The sequence below is a fragment of the Diorhabda sublineata genome, chromosome 2 (assembly GCF_026230105.1).
Source record: "Diorhabda sublineata isolate icDioSubl1.1 chromosome 2, icDioSubl1.1, whole genome shotgun sequence".
NCBI classification, from domain to species: domain Eukaryota; kingdom Metazoa; phylum Arthropoda; class Insecta; order Coleoptera; family Chrysomelidae; genus Diorhabda; species Diorhabda sublineata.
This window is the reverse complement of record NC_079475.1, coordinates 13,580,914-13,600,505: the sequence shown is the minus strand read 5'-3', so window position 1 is coordinate 13,600,505 and position 19,592 is coordinate 13,580,914. Positions and strand designations below refer to the sequence as shown.

The following is a 19,592-nucleotide window of genomic DNA, read 5'->3' as shown; positions in this document are numbered from 1 at the left end:
AAACTATAATATATAAACTAAAAGACAAAGCATGAGGAATTGATGGTATACATTCTAGAATATTAAAAACAATTTCTGATTATATTGATGAGCCCCTAGCATTCATTTTCAATCAATGTATGAAGTTATCCATTCGGCCAGATTCTCTAAAGATAGCTGAAGTTGTTCCAATATTTAAATCCAAAGATAGAATTAAAGTAGAAAATTATAGACCTATATCATTGATTTAAAATGTTGCAAAGATACTCTAAAAAATTGTGTATGATAGATTATTTAATTTTCTAAAAAAAAAATACTATTTTGTCCAAAAAACAGTTTGGTTTTATCAAAGGATTGTGAACCAAAGCTGCACCAGCATATATTACTGATGTGATATATAAACGTTTAGACAAAAGTAAACCAATTATAGTTACTTTTCTCGATTTAGCTAAAGCATTTGACGCTGTCAATCATAAAATCTTACTAGATAAATTATATAGTTATGGAATAAGAGGTAGTGCCCATGGTCTATTAAATAGCTATCTCTCTAATAGGATGCAAAGAATAAAAATTGATAATGTTTATAGTGATTATAAAGAAATCAAAACTGGGCCACTTTTATTTATTATTTACTTAAATGATCTCTAAATAAAACAGGCATAAATGTAAGCTTAAACGTAGAGGCAAGTGAAATAAGAAAAATAGGAAACTTTGCTGGAAATAAGAATAGACCTGTACTTGTAAAAATGAATAGAGGAGAAAGGAAAATGGAAATATTACAAAGCGCAAAAAAACTTGAGGGTACGAATATATGAATCAACGAGGACTATACCAAGAATGTACAACAAAGTAGGAAAGTACTAATACCCTACCTTAAGAAGGCGAGGCAAGAAGGAAAAAGAGCGCATATCAAATACGATAAGCTGCACGTGGAAGGAAATGTTTAAGATATGTATAGTTTTCAAAAAGATCAGATGGACATGGAAAGGAACCTACCAAAAAACAGTGGGAAAAGAGCGACAAGTGAACGATCACCTGGAATGGAGACAGCGCACTTAAATAAAATCTCAAGAGACGAAAAAAACAATACCGAAAATAGCAAAAAACAAGAATAAAATGGGAAATAGAACTAAAAATAAAAAAAATAAAAGAATAAATAAAAAAGGAAATTAAAATTAGTACATGGAATGTTAGAACTATGCTGGCTCCAGGAAAAATGGAAGAAATAGCAGCTGAACTAAGAAAATATGAGGTGGATGTAGCAGCCATACAAGAAATTAGATGGAAAGAACAGGGAATTATAAACAAAAAAGAATACACCCTCTTATACTCAGGAAACGAGAAACAAGGGCAAGGTGGGACAGGTTTTATAGTAAGCAAAAAACTAAAAGACAATATAATAGACTTTAGGGCGGTAAACGGGAGAATAGCGTATTTACGAATAAAAGCAACCTCCTTTAACCTATCAGTCTTAAACGTGTATGCACCAACAGAAAATGCTGAAGAAGAAGAAAAAGAAAAACTATATGAGAATCTGGAGAAGGAAATCGAAGGAATACCCAAGGAAGATACAACCATAGTACTGGGGGAATTTAACGCGCAGATAGGTCAAGAAGATTACATAAAACAAGTTGCAGGAAAACATACAGTACACAATGTAACAAATGATAATGGAACAAGATTGTGCAATTTAGCTATAAGTACGAATATGGTCATTAGCAGCACCAAATTCCAGCATCCGTACCACCACAAAGTGACTTGGAGTGCCCCGGACAACAAAACATTCACGCAAATAGACCGTATATTAATAACAAGAAGGAAACAAAGCTCTGTAAAGGATGTCCGAACATTTAGGGGAGCTTGCGCAGATACGGACCACTTTCTAGTTACAGCAACTATAAAGCAGAAGGTTAAAAGATGTAGAAGAGATGCTAAAAAAAGAAATGGAACATTGAAAAATTGAACCACACAAATGCAAGAAAAAAATACAGAGATACTTTAACAAAAAAAATTAAGAGAACAGACAAAGTCAAATGATATACAAACGGAGTGGGTACAAATCAAAGACTGTATAAAAGAAGCAGCAGCAGAACATGTCGGAAAAAAAGAGAAAACAACAAATAAAGGCTGGTATAATGAAAATTGTCATGAAATACTAAATAAAAAAAACGGGGCAAGACTAAAATGGGTCCAAACTGGCAAGCAACAGGACTTACAAAAATATAATGAGTTAAGAAAAGAATCAAAAAGCGTTAATACAAGAGCAAAAAGAAATTGGATAGACAGCAAAATAAAGGAAATAGAAAGGGAAAATATAAATATAAACTCGAAGAAGTTCTATAAGAGCATAAATGAACAAAATAAGGTAAATAAAGGGAAGATAAAAGGCATAAAGTATAGCAACGGAAAAGTTACGGAAGATGAACACCAGTACAAAATGACATGGACGAAATATTTTAAGGAAATACTTACAGATAAAGAAGTACTCCAAGATGAAGAATATCAACAAATAGAAGATCTAGAAAATGCAACCGAAAATACGGATGAACCAACAAGAGAGGAAATCTATGAAATAATCAATAAAAGCCGTAATGGAAAAGCACCTGGATTAGATGGCATTAATATGGAGCTAATAAAATATGGAGGCTTTGACCTCCAATATCGGCTATATGAATTGATCAAAAAGATATGGATCGAAGAAAAAATGCTTGAGGATTGGGAAACTGGTGAAATTATTACTATACACAAAAAAGGGGATCAACAGATATGTAAGAATTACAGAGGACTCACGCTGCTAAACACCGCATACAAAATACTGTCAACACTCATACAAAAAAGAATTTCAAAACAAACCAAAACCATAATTGGACAGTACCAAACCGGGTTTACATCTGGAAAATCTACAATAGATGCTATCCATACGGTCAAGCAGATAATGGAGAAAGCGCATGAGTATAAAATGGAAGTGGAAATACTCTTCATAGATTTTGAACAAGCGTTTGACTCGATAAAAAGAAGTAAGCTCATGGTGGCACTAAAAGAACTGGGAATACACCCCAAACTAAGAAAACTAATACAGTGTACAATGAAGAAAACAACAGTCACAGTAAGGACACAAGTGGGGAACACAGAAGAATTTGAAATAAATCAGGGTGTAAGACAGGGGGATGCTTTATCAACGACGCTGTTCAATTTGGCACTGGAATATGTGATGCGTAAAATAGACAAGAGAACAATAAAAACTAGAAGTGGACAAATAGTAGCATATGCAGACGACATAGCACTTATCACAAGAAGTCGAAACACAATGGAAGAAATGCTAAAGGAAATAGTACTAGAAGGAAGTAAAATGGGTCTCAAAATAAATGAAAAGAAAACAAAAATAATGAGGCTAGATAAACGTATTATAGGAGGTAAACAGAAAATAAAAATTGGAAATTTTGATTTTGAGGAAGTAGATACATTCAAGTACTTAGGAACAACCTTAAGTAGTGACGGAAATAAAGAGGCAGAAGTCAAAGAAAAAATAACAGCAGCTAACAGGGCATATTACGCTAACAAAAAACTACTGCAAAACAAAATACTAGGAAAAAGTACAAAAATGAGAATATATAAAACAGTTATTAGACCGGTTATGATGTATGCTGCAGAAACTATGACTATGACAAAAAAGCAAGAAGAAGACTTAATAATTGTTGAGAGAAAAATATTAAGAACAATATTAGGACCAGTAAAACTAACAGAAAATGAGTACCGAAGAAGAATGAACCATGAAATAGCACAAGAAATTGGGATGTGGAACTGGCAAGAAAAAACGAAAGATAGACGAGCCTAGCAGGATATGTGACACAAGATATAAACAGAAGAGAATGGGGACTGATCTACCCCGAAACAAAGAAAAAAAAAAGATCTAGAAAGCTCGTAAGAGCGGCGTTACCGCATCTGGGGTGTTTAGCCACCATATATATATATATATAAATGATCTTCTTACTAAAATAACTGATAACAGCTATGATACAGCTGCGATAGCTGAAAGAAAGACATGGGAAGAAACTATAAATAAAATGAATGAATTATTGGATAAAATAGATGTTTGGCTTACTGCTAACAAATTAACGTTAAATATTGACAAAACGGTCTATATTACTTTTGGAAATTATTATGATAGTGTTCCTATTTACTTGGAAATAAATATTAAAGAAAAACTACGAACTGGAGTTGAATGCTGTAAATACCTTGGAATTATAATTGATTCATTTAAAATGGAATAAGCATATTGAATATTTATTCAATAAAACTAAGTATCTCTCTTTTGTCTTCTATAATTTATCTAAATTTATGGAAAATAAAACTCTTATGGTAATTTATTAGGCATTTTTTCAAAGTATTATAGGTTAGGGAATCATTGCACGGGGTGGTGCGTATTCTAATAATTCAAATCTGATATAGACGCTTTCAACAAATAATTAAAAATTATTAACAAATACAATTTTACTAATAGCGCTTATCCATGAAATATGGAGCAATTATTTTGCTTGGAAGCTGTTGAATATTACTATAAAGAACTAAATAATAAATATGGGTCATCAACAAGTAAAACTAGAAGTAAAAGTATTCTAATACCAAAAATGTTTAAAACTGAATTGAAACTTGGGATTGTAAAAAATGTTTAAGCCAAAAGTACTATATTTTATTAATGTTAATTATTGTATACTAATTTTATTATCATTTTAATATACTGGGGTTGGGATGACACATTTCTTATTAAAAAGCATGTATTATCTGTTTTATTATTTTATTTTTAGTAAGTAATGCACCAGTTCCTACGTACAGGTATTGTATACCTCTGTAGGAATTATAAATTATTGTTAATGCTTGTAATTTTTTACTGGTTATAAATAAAAAATAAATAACATAAATAACTAATGTTCGTAGGTTTTGGCTCTAATTGGGCTGTGCCTACTCATTGGACTATAAATTAATCGTAAGATAGTTAACTTGTTTCATGATTTATCCGCTCTTGTATAGTTAGTTGCCTGGATCATACACTAAAGTTCGGTTATTACAATTTCATTTCATGTAATCACTATTTCAAGTGCTCTCATTTCCGCAAGTGCTGACGGCAAGCTTTACAGTTGTTCTCTCAAAAATATATTTTATGTCAAGGAAGACTACCAGATGGATCATACATTCAATTTCTTTCCAGATGATGTTATGATAACCATCACGATAAAAAGAAACACACAGGACCTTCTTGAAGACAATTATATTATATTATAAACTTGATGATCACTGTTTGGTTAACAAATAGTTTAACTCAGTATTGTGACAACAATGGAATAAGTAATTTAAGAATTCCATTTAAATTAAATTGATGAAAATCTACAACGTAAGATGGATTTATGAATTGAATGATATTATAGATAATAAAGAAGTGCCCACTGTTTCTTGACACCCCTTCAAATGGATATGCAAACAAACGAAAAACATTTAGTTTAAACGCATCTGATTTGCAACCCCCGATACAGGAAAAATAGTAACCACCACACGAAATAATGATTCTTGTTAGAGGACTAACACTATCATTAAATTAATAACCCATGAATAACTTACTGGTTTTCCTGCCAATCTATTTTCTATGTTCCAATATTTTGATGTGATCTGATTATTGAAAGGCTCATCAAAGATCAGTCTCTCTTTACATGTACTGAGTCCTCCATTTATAGTAGTAACTGTGGGCTCACAGATATCATTATTATCAGTAAGTTCTACATCTGGTAACGATGTAGTTGTTGTCGATGTTGAGCTTGATTTCGAAAATGCTGAACCACCACCTGGTATTCTATCTCTACCAGGAGGCTTATGAATTAGTTCTAAAAACATGAATTTCTATTTCCACAACTCATTTCAAAAATACAAGTGGGAAAGTAGGCAAGTTTTGTGACAATTTCATAGTGTTTGTATTCTAGAGATTCCTACAATATTCATGAAAGTAAATATGACGTATAATGTACGAGCATAGCATAGTATAGATACGAGGATATCAATTTCATGAAAAATTTTGTCAAAAGCCCTCCTCATGGCTGTAATGTAACTGAATAGCTGTTTTGGTACCTTATACAATAAAAACGCAGTTAAGTAGAATCAGTGACCGTCGAATGATGCCATTTTGTACCAATGTCGCGGTGGTTCGTATAACATAGATTTTCATATCGATAAAATCTCTTTTCAATGAAGCTTACATACAGAATTTTATTAGGAGCATAAAAGTTCAAAATCTGATTGCCACACGATACTTTCTTGGGTAATTACTAAAATTATTTTGCCATATAGAGATAGTTTTAACTCGTCGCGGGACACCCTCTATATTTGCGTACCATTTCATCATTATTTTCACCTTCACTATAATATTGAATAACCTGCCGGTGGGATGATTAGAACGAATGGTTTTGTACTTGTACAAAAAGGCCAATAACTATCCACTTTAATCGTACAACCCACATCGTAAAATGTAATAGCGAATATTATCACTTGACATGATGCATTGATAAGACATGCAATCGTTCGTAATTTAAAAACTAGTCTCGTACATAAAGAATTCCAATTATAGACCGGATAATATGTTTAGGGATTTAAAACTTTTTCTTTGCGTATTTCATATACAGAACCTTACCTGTTACAGTAAATATCTGATCGTCCTTGGGGTATCCCAGTTTGGACTGTCCGTTAAAATATTCAACGTAAGTCCAAAAATAAATTCGGTCTCCAATCTTCAGTTTCGTCGATGAATCACTAAAAGTCCAAAATCCATACTTAGGTTTCAAGATATCTCTAGAAAAAGTTCCTGCTTCTCTATAATTCATTTCTTGATTAATTTTTCCATGGAATGCAAACAGTTTTATACCTTCTTCATCTAAAATCCAATGGTAATATTATGGCGCTTAGAACGTTCGATCTATTTTAAAGCTAGGAGTTCAATAAAGAAATTTTCTGTGCGTACTTCTTACAAAATTTGATATTTTTATGAATAAGTAACGCGAGTTCATACGAGAAATATGCAAATGTCAATTCAATTCATATAAAATATATTTTAGAAACAGGAAGATATTGAAGTTTGCTGCAATTTGGATATCAGAATTCATGACTTATTTTTCTTCCTTCGATCTTAAGCTGCTTCTAAAATTGTTTTTCGCAGGTAGCGATTCTTGAAATTGTCCTTCAATTCGAATATATCTCTTTTATATTCAAATACCGGTACCATTTTTTTCTTTGGCCTCTTCTTTCTTCTACTTCTCCAGTCACTTTTTTTGTAAATCTATTTTCCGGCATCCTTTTAGTATACCCCACAAACTCTCACTCTTTGAGCTTTTATAGAACTTGTTATTGATGCGTATTTATACAGATTCATACAAATGAACTATTCTTTTATCCCCCCAGAGATGTTCTTCAACATTTTCGTTTTCCTTATAACCAGTTGTATTTCTTCTACGTTTGTTAACTCATATTTTACTTCCGTACGTAATGTTGATCGTATTATTGCTGAATATATTGTTATTTTGAGTGTTCCAGATAATTCCTATGATCTTATAAACTTAGATGAAGTGTTCTTATTCTCAAATTCTTTTAAACCTCAATATCTTGCTAGTTATAGTTCTAATTAGTCAACAACGACTACCCGTCTCTTAATATATTATATATAATTAGAAATATTGTGGAACTTTCTGTGTCTAGTTACACATAACTTCTTTTTCCAAGAGCTTCTAGAGCATAGAACGCCCACCCACCATCTTTTATAATTTTGATTACATTAAGTTATAACCAGCGTCATCAGAAGGCGTGCGGCTGTATACCCGTCACTGGAATCAATGAATTTATGTCTCAAAAATAAACCTGTTTGTCCACAGACTTCATGTTGGAACAAACAGGTCGTTGCAATTCCAAATAGAGCGGCACTGTATCAAGTATTTGTGGACTTGTTAATGGACAAGCTGTGGTGTCATGGAGGTAGAAGGTGACTCCGGATTTGCTTTAGCATAATTGCGGAAGTTTCACTCTATTCTACTAGGTACTATTAGCATAAAATTATATCTCCAGAGTACGGAATTACGAAAAATCATTCTTAATTATAAAGAAATGTGCACTTGTCACATGTTCATCTGTTGATTTTAAGTAGTAATAAACAATATTTACATGGTTACGGGATTTCAAAACACAAATCAAATGAATATAAACCGATTTCATTAAATTAATGTTCTCCTTTTTTAATAGTTTTTGATTTTTTTTCATCCAAATTTTTATCTCTGTAAAAGGTTTGTTGAACAACAAGTATAAATTATTAATTATTAATTATATGTATTCATTCAATCCAGACTGTTGATTTTTTTGTATGATAATATTTTAATGTGTCAAATTCCAAATTTCACAGTTTTCTATATGCTGATTAGTCCTCTCTTTCCAGCGCCTCAATTTTTATTTCATCAACAAACTGTTTTAATAACTCAATCAATACAATCCCCGACATATTCATACCAAATATACGAATATAATTCTTAGCCTATAATGAAAATCCAGTAGTCTAACCACAATTAAACAAAACAAACATACCTGGTATAGATACAGAAAAACCTTTGGGATGATAGGCTTCTACTATAGCTTCAGGCACTTCATATTGTGCCATCAGAAAACCAAAATTACAGAAAATCAAGAATATATATAACATTTCTATCTATTCACTTTATTTGTTGGATTAGAACATTCTATAATAATAGTTTGGTATACACTAAACCGGTTCTCTATTTATTAACTACTAAAATAAAAATTGTTAGCAAAATATTCTCAACTTATTATAATCAGTCTCCTGCGAGGTCGAGGTAATGAAAATACTACAAACCGGATTTTTATTATTTCTTATATTTTGGATTTAAACTATTTTCTGAAATCGTTGCCCTCAATTTTTAATAAATATTCCAATTATCACTTGTGTAGTCATTTTTATTTTTCAACATAGATTTAATCTAAATACTTTTCCAGTGATACTCCAAGTGAAACTTTTAAGTTAGGAATCAGGTAGAGGTCGCTGAAGGCAGATCTAATAAATACTGTAATTTTTTTCTTATTTATTTATACGATTTCTATTCGTGGGGTTAATCAATAAACATTCTCTCTTACGTTATTTCTTCAATTGAATCCTATACACTACACTTAACTAACTTACAATAATTCAGTTATCACTATCACTCAACTAACTTAAATAGTTTATTTAATTCTTCGATTATTTTGCTAATTCGTTCTGTTCACTACGACTATTTATTATTGAACTTCACTGCAATACAAAACTCCTTATATATAGCTAAAAAATATCCCAAAAGAATTCTCCAAACTTCTAGAGCATAAAGAAACAAAGTAAATAAATAAATAGACCTTACTAGAATTTATTCAAAAGAAACAATGTAGATAAACCGCTTGCTATAAAGAAACTTGAGATCATACGAATTTCATATTATCAAGCAATGATGTCTAATAATCTCCCGTCATTGTTTTACCATTTTAAATACAGTTGATGAACACAATCTCATGTCTTATCACAAAAAACGATAGCCATCAGTTTTCCAGTCGATGAAATCGTCTAGGTCTTCCTCGGAACTTTTGTTAGTTAATAAGCAAACGCGGTAGTCAGTGCTCGAATGATTCCGAGAGCCTCTTTTATCTCTCTAACCTCAATCCGACAGTCTTCTAGTACCAACTGGTGAATTGTTTCGATGACATCACTGATTGTCGTAGTTTTTGGCCACGTTTGAATTCAACCGCCCGAAATTTTATGTTCGTAAACGATTGTGCAGAGTCTCTGTACAGTGTCTAGCTGCTCCTCTTTCATTTGCCAGGCGTATTTGACTTTCAAATACAAATTTCTAATGACAGCTCGATACTGTCTATTTTCAAAAAAATTGTCAAACTAAAACTTCAAAATAGTTGAAATTTGAAAGAAAATCTTTCAACTCATAAGCGAATATATAGTTAAATTGATAAGCGCTGATATCTTTAGGTTGAGTTTCGAAACTTTTTTCATCACTTCGTCTATTCTAATGTACAATTTCCTTGTAAAATGTTTGATGCACAGTTAACTTGACGTTTTGGACCCCTGGCTCAAAGCCAGTGATATGTCCGCTGCTACCTATGTGGTAAGAGTAGTTCTATTTTGTGAATCCAAGAATTTGCGAAAAGTATTTACTTGTAACATGAAAATCGTATACCAAATATTTTTCATAACTCTCCTACTTTCATAATAGAAGAGATCAAAGTATTTGAATAAAATCTCATTTAGACGTTTTTCATCGTTTATTTTGTGACGTTTTCAAAATATCGCACGATCGCACTTGTTGGTGTTAGAGCACGTTGCATGGTGTAGAATGAAAACCATCGAAGGAAACTACTACAGAACTAGTATTTTAGACATATATGAGAGAAACTAAAATTATTTTCAAATAAAGTCAGTTTTCTAACAAAAAATCGAGTGCGCTGGTTAAAAATTGAGTAGACGTTGGTAATTATTCAAAGTGATGGCATTCTAGAGGACAAATGAAAGTTATAATTCTAAAAAAATTAACAGGTTAGTAAATGAGGTGCTAGATAGAAAATATTTCATTGCATATATTGCTACTATGTCGACGTAAAAAGTTGTGCAATTTATTAATTGATGATATCAAATCGATACATAAATTAATTGTTTAAAATTAATTAATTATTTAAAACCAAAATAAAAGCTTGTAAAAACTAAAAAACAAATATAAAAATAACTAAGTAAAGATATAATACAACAAAATATACAGAAGAAGCCCACGATGAATAACAAATTATAGGTAATAGTAATAGGTAATAATTAGAATAGAAGTCGTTTACAAAGTATAAGGCACTTTCCAGTAAATATGCCCTTTAATAATTGCGGAATGCGGGAAAAGATGATTGGTAAGTGATTGTGCACTTTTTTTGGATTGTAAAATATTGAGCACTTAACTAATTCTGAACATGGAGTAGGTAGATAAAGGTCATGCTCCGCGTTCCTAAGTGCAACGAAATTGGAGATGAGCGCTTACGAATTAGGCAAACGGATTCAAAGATGAATAAGGAAGGAAGAGAAAAAAGTTCCTGCTGTTTAGTCCGGAAAATATCTAACCGCTCTCTTTTGTAGTATTGTAGTGATGATTCGCTCAAATTGAGTCGCACCCCATAAGGGAAGGGCATATCAAAGATGTGACTCAATTAGGGCATAATGAACTGTTAAGGAGGTGGATAAGTTCAGTTCTTTAGAAACTGATATCAGCAGGAGAAACTTAATTTTTTAGATAAGGCTGCAATATGTAACTCTCATTTCAAGGATATTGATAAGGACGCTGAATTATGCCCTTCTGCTTTTATTCAATGATTTTTTATGAAATAATTGATTCGTAACTACACTGCGATTACAGTTGGTATAAATAGGTTTCAAAAAATTCTTTCCTGGGTAACTTATTTATTGAATTCATTCGTGCCAAAGCGTAGGTGATTACATCCCAAAAAAATAATGCTCTTTCAATTTTTTTTAACAAAACTTGCAGGAGAGTCGAAGAATCCCGTTCAATCAACCCCTTAGCCTCTTTTTTTATTCAGAATCATATTGTTAAACTTGAGACTTATCAATGATATGATTTTATAGAAGTGTATTGTCTTGAAATTACCTAATAAAGGGGCCGACAATAAATCTCGTGATGGCTTCTGAACCCCCTACCCCCTCACGGTTTTGTGTCACCCTCCTCCCCCCCTAAGTAGCACGTGATATTTCATCTTTTTAATTATTAGAGAATAACACATAATTAAGCCTCAAAACATTTTCTTAAAGGTAATGATAAAGAATAATGAATTTTTTAGAATGAAGTTCTTTATTATTACATACTAAGTAAATAAATATTTAATTTATTTTAATTTCTTATTGATCATCTTCAACCCATGTAGATTGCATGTTATTTTCAATGGTAACTAATGGTGCAACGCATTCATCTGCACTCGTAGTTTCGAATGTTTTTTCAAGGTCACATTCTATATCGTCATTTTCTTTGTCAATAGTTGGAGTCTTACTTTGTGTTGATTTTTTCACAATGTCAATGCGCTGATGTACCTTAACCGATTTTTTAGAACAAAAGTAAATTCCACAGTACTTACATGTTTTCAGTATTTATTTTTTAGTGAACAGAGATCTGATCCCGCAATGCTCTGAAATTCTCCTATTTGAATAAAAATATTGAAAATATAATAATATGAAATATCACGAGATTAGTTTGGTAATCCCCCCCTTCTCTCATGTGATTGACCAGAATGTTTGTATGCAAACCCCCATCTCTCACAGCCATCACGACATTTATGGACGTCCCCAGACCTAAGTAAATACTACATTTTGTTTCAAAAACATTTGATCAAAAAAGTATTTAATAATAATTGTATCAATTTAACACGTGTAGTTTATTCAAAAAAAAAATGATTATTTAAATTATAGTTCATGATTTGGAAAACAGTGTTCAGTTAGAGAAAAGTACGTGAAATAATTACTACTTCAGAAGAGTTTCAGCAATTGGAATATTATTTAGTTAATCTTGATTGTTTTTGCTTCGAATATGACCCTGAAAATAAGCAACAATCGAAGTAATTGAAGTTGAAATATGAGCAAAAATTCAAAATCGAGCTGAAAAGTTGTTGAGAACTTCCTATTCAAGTTAACATTATTCATGAGAATTACACTCAATTGTCCCGAAAATGTTCGAGGAAATTTGGTTCTGTTTTTCCATTCCAATCCACTACAAAACAAACCATTTTGGTTTAAATACCAAATGAAGAAACAGTGATATTCACCTTAAGATTTTAAAGACTATAGACAACCACACGCGGTTTTAAGGGAGGTCACGGGGATCATGACTCCCCTCATAACTATATTACTTTCAGGAAAAATTTTAGGGAAGCATCGAAGATATCTAAGCAGTCGCTTATAGAAAGTTCAGATCAGAAGCTGCAACCGCGCCTGTAAACAACTAATTGATTTTTTAAGCCTCGAATATTCTTTGCTTATAAAGAAACAATATGTAGATGACTGTACATTGCCATGGGAATTTTAGTTACTTCCTAAGGGGAGGTTTAGCAATCCATTTAATATGGAGGATTAGTCTATTAGAGTCTCTCATTGTGCATATAAATGTTATGCAATTAAGTTTTTCCTATCACTTTCTTTTTCGCTGATCGCTAGTCTCTCAACTTTTTTTGGTTTTTCCCTTGCTCTGTCTTCAACTACTTAAATATTTTTTCCAAAAATACAAACAAAAATTATCCCAAAATCTATTTGTTTCATGAAAAAGTCTTAAAAAACATTTTGGTTTCAATTATTCCTGAAAAATAGCTACAATGATATAATTTTGACGTAATCAATTTCTAATTTACTATTTTCTGTCCATGTAGGCTTCCAATCATTCACTTTGCAGTAAAAATTACTAAAACTGTATCTCTCTCCATTTTTCCATGGCTTCGAAGATCTGTCTTCAAAATTATACCCAGCAACACCTACACCCAATGTCAAGTACATCTAAAAATTAGAGAATTTTCATTTTAGAATTTAAAGGAAACTCATGTTTTATTATAAGCATATGATGTACTGAGAGTGCCAGGTTTAAAAATAACAAGCAGTTTTTTGAGTGACTGAGATACATTCTTATGACTCAGAAATTGTTTCAGATTTTGCTGAATTTTTGCGAAAGTTAATCGATCAAAGATAATCCTTCAAAGTATTCGTTTGTTCCTCAGCCCCTCAAATTTATAACAGCTTCACCATATGTCTCCTCTAGATAAAAGGAATTCAAACAGAAAATAAAGCTTATGAAAACCTCTACCAAAAAGGGTGAATATATTTTTAACCTTAACCTATTCTTGTAACTGTTATGTTCCCAAATAACTCGGAAGGAGTCAAATTATAGGAGGGAGGATGACTAATACTCGCTTACACACCTGGAGAGATTTGTGGGGAGCAATTTGACTCTTATCAAAATATTGTGAGTCATAACAGTCAAAAGAATAGGTTTATCAGAAAAGATTGAATACATTTTTTAACTAAATCTCTTCTTGTAGCTGTTATGATCCCAAATATCTTGGCAGGAGTCAAATTATAGGAGGGAGGATGACGAAAACTCGCTTACTCAAAAAAAATGTAGATAACCGTTTCTATGGAGCTTTTTATGAGCTTCATTTTTAGTTTGACAATTTTTCTCCAAAATCAATACTTTCAGAGGTATCTACTAAATTTTTCATAACTTTGGAGGAGACTGTAGGGCAAACGAAGCTTTCACAATTGCCTTCTACAAAGCATAATGCCTATTATACTTAACCAAACATTAATTTTTGAAGAAGTTTCTACGAGTATGTCTCTTAATTTTTTTAACAATATTACAGATGGGCCCTATATTCACCATTCACCATTTAACATAACATCGAAGGCTCTTTAATGGCTTTAAGGCTAACGACTTTCACTTGAACCTTCTTCTTCGACTGCAGTTTCGGTAGGCTAATTTGAATACGTACCATCAAATGAGTAAGCTTATCATAAGTTCTTTTATTTATAGGGATCTATAGGGATGATTCTCAGAAGGTATTTTTTCACAGGTGATTATGCTTCTAAGAACCGATATTGTTCACCACCTATAACAGCATTTAATGATAGCTTCGTGTCTAATGGAAGTTCAAAAATATCTCCAGTAGCTGTGGAGTGATATGAGGCAGTCGCTGAATAGAACAAGGACATCTTAAGTACCTTTTTTGCTTTTTTAAAGAAAATTATAGGTCTAGATGATGTGATTATATGATTGGAGACTGGTTCCGGGCAAAAAAAGTTCAACTTTATACATATTTTTTATTTATATATTGATATCAACCTAACCTTGAATAGCTGCTGACTCATGTCACAACAGTGTAAAGTTATCACTCAAACTAAGAGGCAAGGACTTTGTTGATATAAATCGAAAGTTAAACCTAACAAAGTAGTAGAAATTCCAATCACAATTTGAACTTTTAGAAATATGAATCATCTCAATATAACAAGACAAAGCTGAATCCAATACCCTCAATAAAATGGAGAGAAAATTTATAGTTAATTTCTTGAAGGCTATGTGTCATAAAGTCGGCATAACAAAACTTAAAAATGGAAGAGGACCTGATGGAATGATGGTTGAGAGAAGTTTCAATCATTGAGAAACAAAAATGTCAATTGATATTTTGGGAAAGTCTTCCCGATAATAACAATGCAGAAACTGTTAAAGATGGAGTTGATTTAAATGACATTATTCTTTTCATACGTGCACATACTGTTTATACCTACTTTAATAAATATTATGAATATTTTTTTTGTTTTCATGTACATTGTACATACATCGTACTAATGTAGTTTGATGAAGTCCTATTCCAATTAAAAATGTGGTTTCGGCTCTTGAATATAAAGCCACATGTTAGATAGAAAGGCGTCCCTGTCAAAAATATATTACCCCTTGTTTTGTTATGTACAAACTTTTGTAACATGAAAACGACTTTTTAATATTATCCTCTGAAAAAACATCGCATAATTGAGAAATCAAATAGGAAAATCGATTTATGTCCATAATACGATACTCCTAAGTTTATAGAACAACATCAATGACGATAAGAAATTTTTACCTCCTGATCAAATGGAGCAAATTTCGATCCTTCATTCCATTTTTGAGGTGGTAGTTTTAGTAGTTGTGTCAATGAAGCAAAACCGTTGGGTGGTGGATACACCGTTCCATAATTTCTTCCGTCCACACTAAACGTTATTTCACCTAAAATATAATAATTTGGGTACAATAATTCATTAGTTGTGATGAATTTACCAACAGGCTGAGTAGGCAGTAGCCTAGTGGGGCAAATTTCAAGGAGCGCCAAATTATTTGTCTTTAAAATAGTACCTTACACGAAATTATGAAAGCGAAGCTGTAGATGTAGACAATAGGATTTACGATGAGGGATCAATATTTTTAATCTCATCAATAAATCTGAGAAGTTATTTGAAAAAAATTCTGATAAACTTATTACATTTTTAAGTGAACTGAGTACCAATGAAATATACCAACGTTTCAATTATCATTTATTAGCTGATCTAGCAAACTTCGTACTACTTTTGTACGAAATAAACTTAAAAATTAACAAAAGAAATCGTTTTTTTTTTATTAAAACAAATAAAAAACAATGCTCGATGTGAATGAAGTTTTATTATTATTTTCGATTAATTACACAAAACCGGGTATTTCCTGAAATACTGGTTATTTATAAGGTTTCAACTTGATATTGACATACACTCACAGTTATAATACAGTCTGTGAATCAATTTAAATCTTTTAAATAAAATATATTTTTTGTTTTGTTTTGTAGTACGTAAACAAACAAAGATGACGGTTTTCCCACGCGACTTATAATTGTCCCGCGCAGGGAAACATATTGATTCTGCTAACCTCCAACGACTGGCCTCGCGATTTATTTATGGTCATCGCAAAGGCCAGACGTACCGGAAATTGTAAACGTTTAAAATCGAATGGTAAATCCGTTGAAATCATCGGTGTACGCGGGATCAAGACATCCTCTCCTCTGTATTTTTTATTCATTATTTTTGCCTCAATTCATCATCTTTTTCACAGCCGGTCTTGTTCCACTGCATAGTCGAGGTTGATTAAGGTTACGCAGCATGATGACAACTGTGGTGAGGTGGTAATCCAGGCAATTCCAGTGAATTTAAAAACTCCGTGGAATAGTTGACTACGTCATCCTTATTCATAACGGTGTCGACTGATTTGAAGGAAACCAACTGTCCCGGAAGAACATTCTGAATGGTCGCATTGAGATTCTCGACATCTTTATTTTTCGCCGCCGATATTGCTCGTTCACCCAGCTAATTATGGTTATTGAACTGGGACAACTCGCTGAATAAGCAAATAATTCAAGACCAAAATTAGCCAAATCGGATACTAACGAACAGTAATTTATTTTTATAGATATATAGATACTTGATTTTCGAAACTTTAATTAGTAAGAAATTCTTTAACTGTCGGTAAAGTAAATAAAATAATTAAACCCTTAGTAAGCACTAACAAAACCATTACATATCAAGTTAGGAATAACAAGGCAATTTGTCAAAGTGTTGAACAAAAGAAAAGATTGTTTTAAATACATTTGTAGAAAAATTCCGTAACGAAATTTGAAAAAAATGGAATCATTGATGGTCCTCAAATATGACAATTGATGAAAGATTCAGATTTTATCGAAGCTAAGAATGTTTTAGAAAATTGTTCCCTGAAACCCCTGAAAAATTAGAATAGAAAAGATTATAAAAGACATTTTATTGATATAGCACATATATATTGGAGATTTTCCTCTCTTTTATCCTAATTTTCAGAACAAAACTAGCATTATAGAAATATAATAAACTTCTGATTTCATATTATCCTATGTTCGTATTGCCGTATATGAAAACATCGGATTTGTATCAAAATTTTGGCTTCACGAATTATGACCATTAATATTTTCAAACTCTAAGCAATATTCCTTTAAGAAATTGCACTTTCACATTTAGTTAGGTTTGATTAGATTAGGTTAGAATAGTTTGTTCTTACTTGGTGTCCATTTTACACCGAATGTATGAAACTCATCGGACCAATGTCCGTTAGCTAATTGACTTGTTTTGTCTTCGTGTACTCTAGCTGCTAAAGTATTTCCCAGGATAACACCACCGTGAAGTACGGTATTCATGTCGGCGTTTCCCGGAGTAAACGCTATTCTAATTTGACCCGATTGATAATTTGGACCATACTTTTCTGTAGCAGGATTCAAATACAGTTCTGAAATCAAGAAATATGAAATGCGGTAGAACAAAATATATACGGGATCGAGTACAAGAAAAAGAGAATTTTTAGAAAGAAATTACACATCCATAATAAGGAAGTAACTTTTAATAATAAAAATAACCTGAATTAATGGTTCAGTTCACTGGTTAGAACGAATCATAGAAGTTTTCGAACACTAACAAGTGTTATATATAAAGTTGGAAAAACTTTTCTAGATCAAATACCAACCTGGATATATCCAATCACCTCTGGGGAGTTTAGCACGTATTTCAACTAATCCATATTTAAAAACAAGTTTATTTTTTGTAGTGATTCGAGAAGATAAAACTGGAGGTAAAATAAAGCCAGCATTGTATTTCCTCTTGCACAATTGTGATCCTTTCGTTGATGTACAACTAAAAGATTTATTCTTATTTATAACAAATGAAAAATATTTTTGCAGTAGACGAATTTCGTCTTTATAATGGAGTAAATTTCATTTTTACAAATACACGAAGATGATCTCAGAAGTACCTCGCCTGGCCTAAAGATGGCGGTAGGTTAAGGCGACGGTATTTTTGGAATTCACGAGTGATAATTTCCATTGACTACCTTGAAAAAGGAAAAACTATCAACGGCGAGTATCATACGAACTTTTACAACGTTTGAGAGAAGAAATGAAACCAAAACGGCCGCATTTGACTAAGAAGAAAGTGTGGTATCATCAAGACAATCCACCAGCTCATACATCCGTTATTGGTGTAGCCAAAATCAATGAATTAAAGTTGTAATTGCTATCTCATGCACTCTACTTGCCAGATTTAGCCCCCCTAGGATTATATTCTGTTCTTAGACTTGAAAAAAGGAGATTACATTGAAAAATAAAAACATTTTCTTCCAAAATTTTTGTGTTTTCTTTGTTAGGTCAGGTACTTTTGTGACAATCCTCATGATATTTAATATAGAGTAACACATAGTTGAGATCATAAACTTTTTTTTAAATTTAGTATATTTTACAGTTTAAATTGACCCTTATTTTTTGTTAAAATAGACATACTTGTCACAAATATGAATCAAACGATACTACAATTTAAATAAATGATATTCTAACGTAAAAATTTCTTTGAAAAGAATCGAGAACTTTTCTGGAGAAAGGATAAATTATTGAATTTACTTCTCGAAAAGTTTGAACCAAGTATTCTCCCACACAGGTATCGATTATCTAATTACAAATAATGCATCTAAATGTTCTTGATTTTAGGTCTCTTCTGTTTAAAAATTAGTTTTTTTATTTGAATTTTTATTTTCGTTTAAAAAAAAAAGATAAATTTTGACGTTTCGAGTTCTCTTTAAGAGACCTAAAATCAGGAACATTTAGATGGATTAATATATCAAAAGGTTCAAGAAATTAGAAATAATTTGGTATATTTTATCCTTTACTCGATGGAAACGACTCAATATTGCCAAAACTGTTGAAGAAAGAAAATAAATTCGAAATCAGTGTTTCTCATTAAAGAATTGAGAATAATTGTGAATTTCGAGAAAATTATACTTGAAATTTCATTGAAGGGTTGAATAGCGTTAAATATGGCAATAATAGTTGACTACATCAAAATTTTTTTTTCTAAATTAATATAGTCAAAGATTAACTTCTTGATTTAATTTGTCAAAAATACGATTCGCTCTGTTTATTTAATTTAATTTGGTCAATGGATGTTTTTCTTT

General features: G+C 31.7%; 1 protein-coding gene across 1 annotated transcript in view; it reads right to left on the bottom strand.

Annotated features, from left to right (window-relative positions):
* The window catches only part of LOC130440605 (uncharacterized), a 53,636-nt gene that overhangs the window by 23,943 nt on the left and 10,101 nt on the right, over positions 1-19,592 (bottom strand). The window contains exons 5-12 of the mRNA XM_056773866.1: positions 18,117-18,283; positions 17,658-17,882; positions 15,691-15,833; positions 13,398-13,576; positions 12,743-12,800; positions 8,584-8,704; positions 6,653-6,892; positions 5,593-5,852 (exon numbers count right to left, since the gene is read on the bottom strand). Coding sequence (XP_056629844.1) covers positions 5,593-5,852; positions 6,653-6,892; positions 8,584-8,704; positions 12,743-12,800; positions 13,398-13,576; positions 15,691-15,833; positions 17,658-17,882; positions 18,117-18,283 — 1,393 coding nt within the window. The remainder of the gene's footprint in view (positions 1-5,592; positions 5,853-6,652; positions 6,893-8,583; positions 8,705-12,742; positions 12,801-13,397; positions 13,577-15,690; positions 15,834-17,657; positions 17,883-18,116; positions 18,284-19,592) is intronic.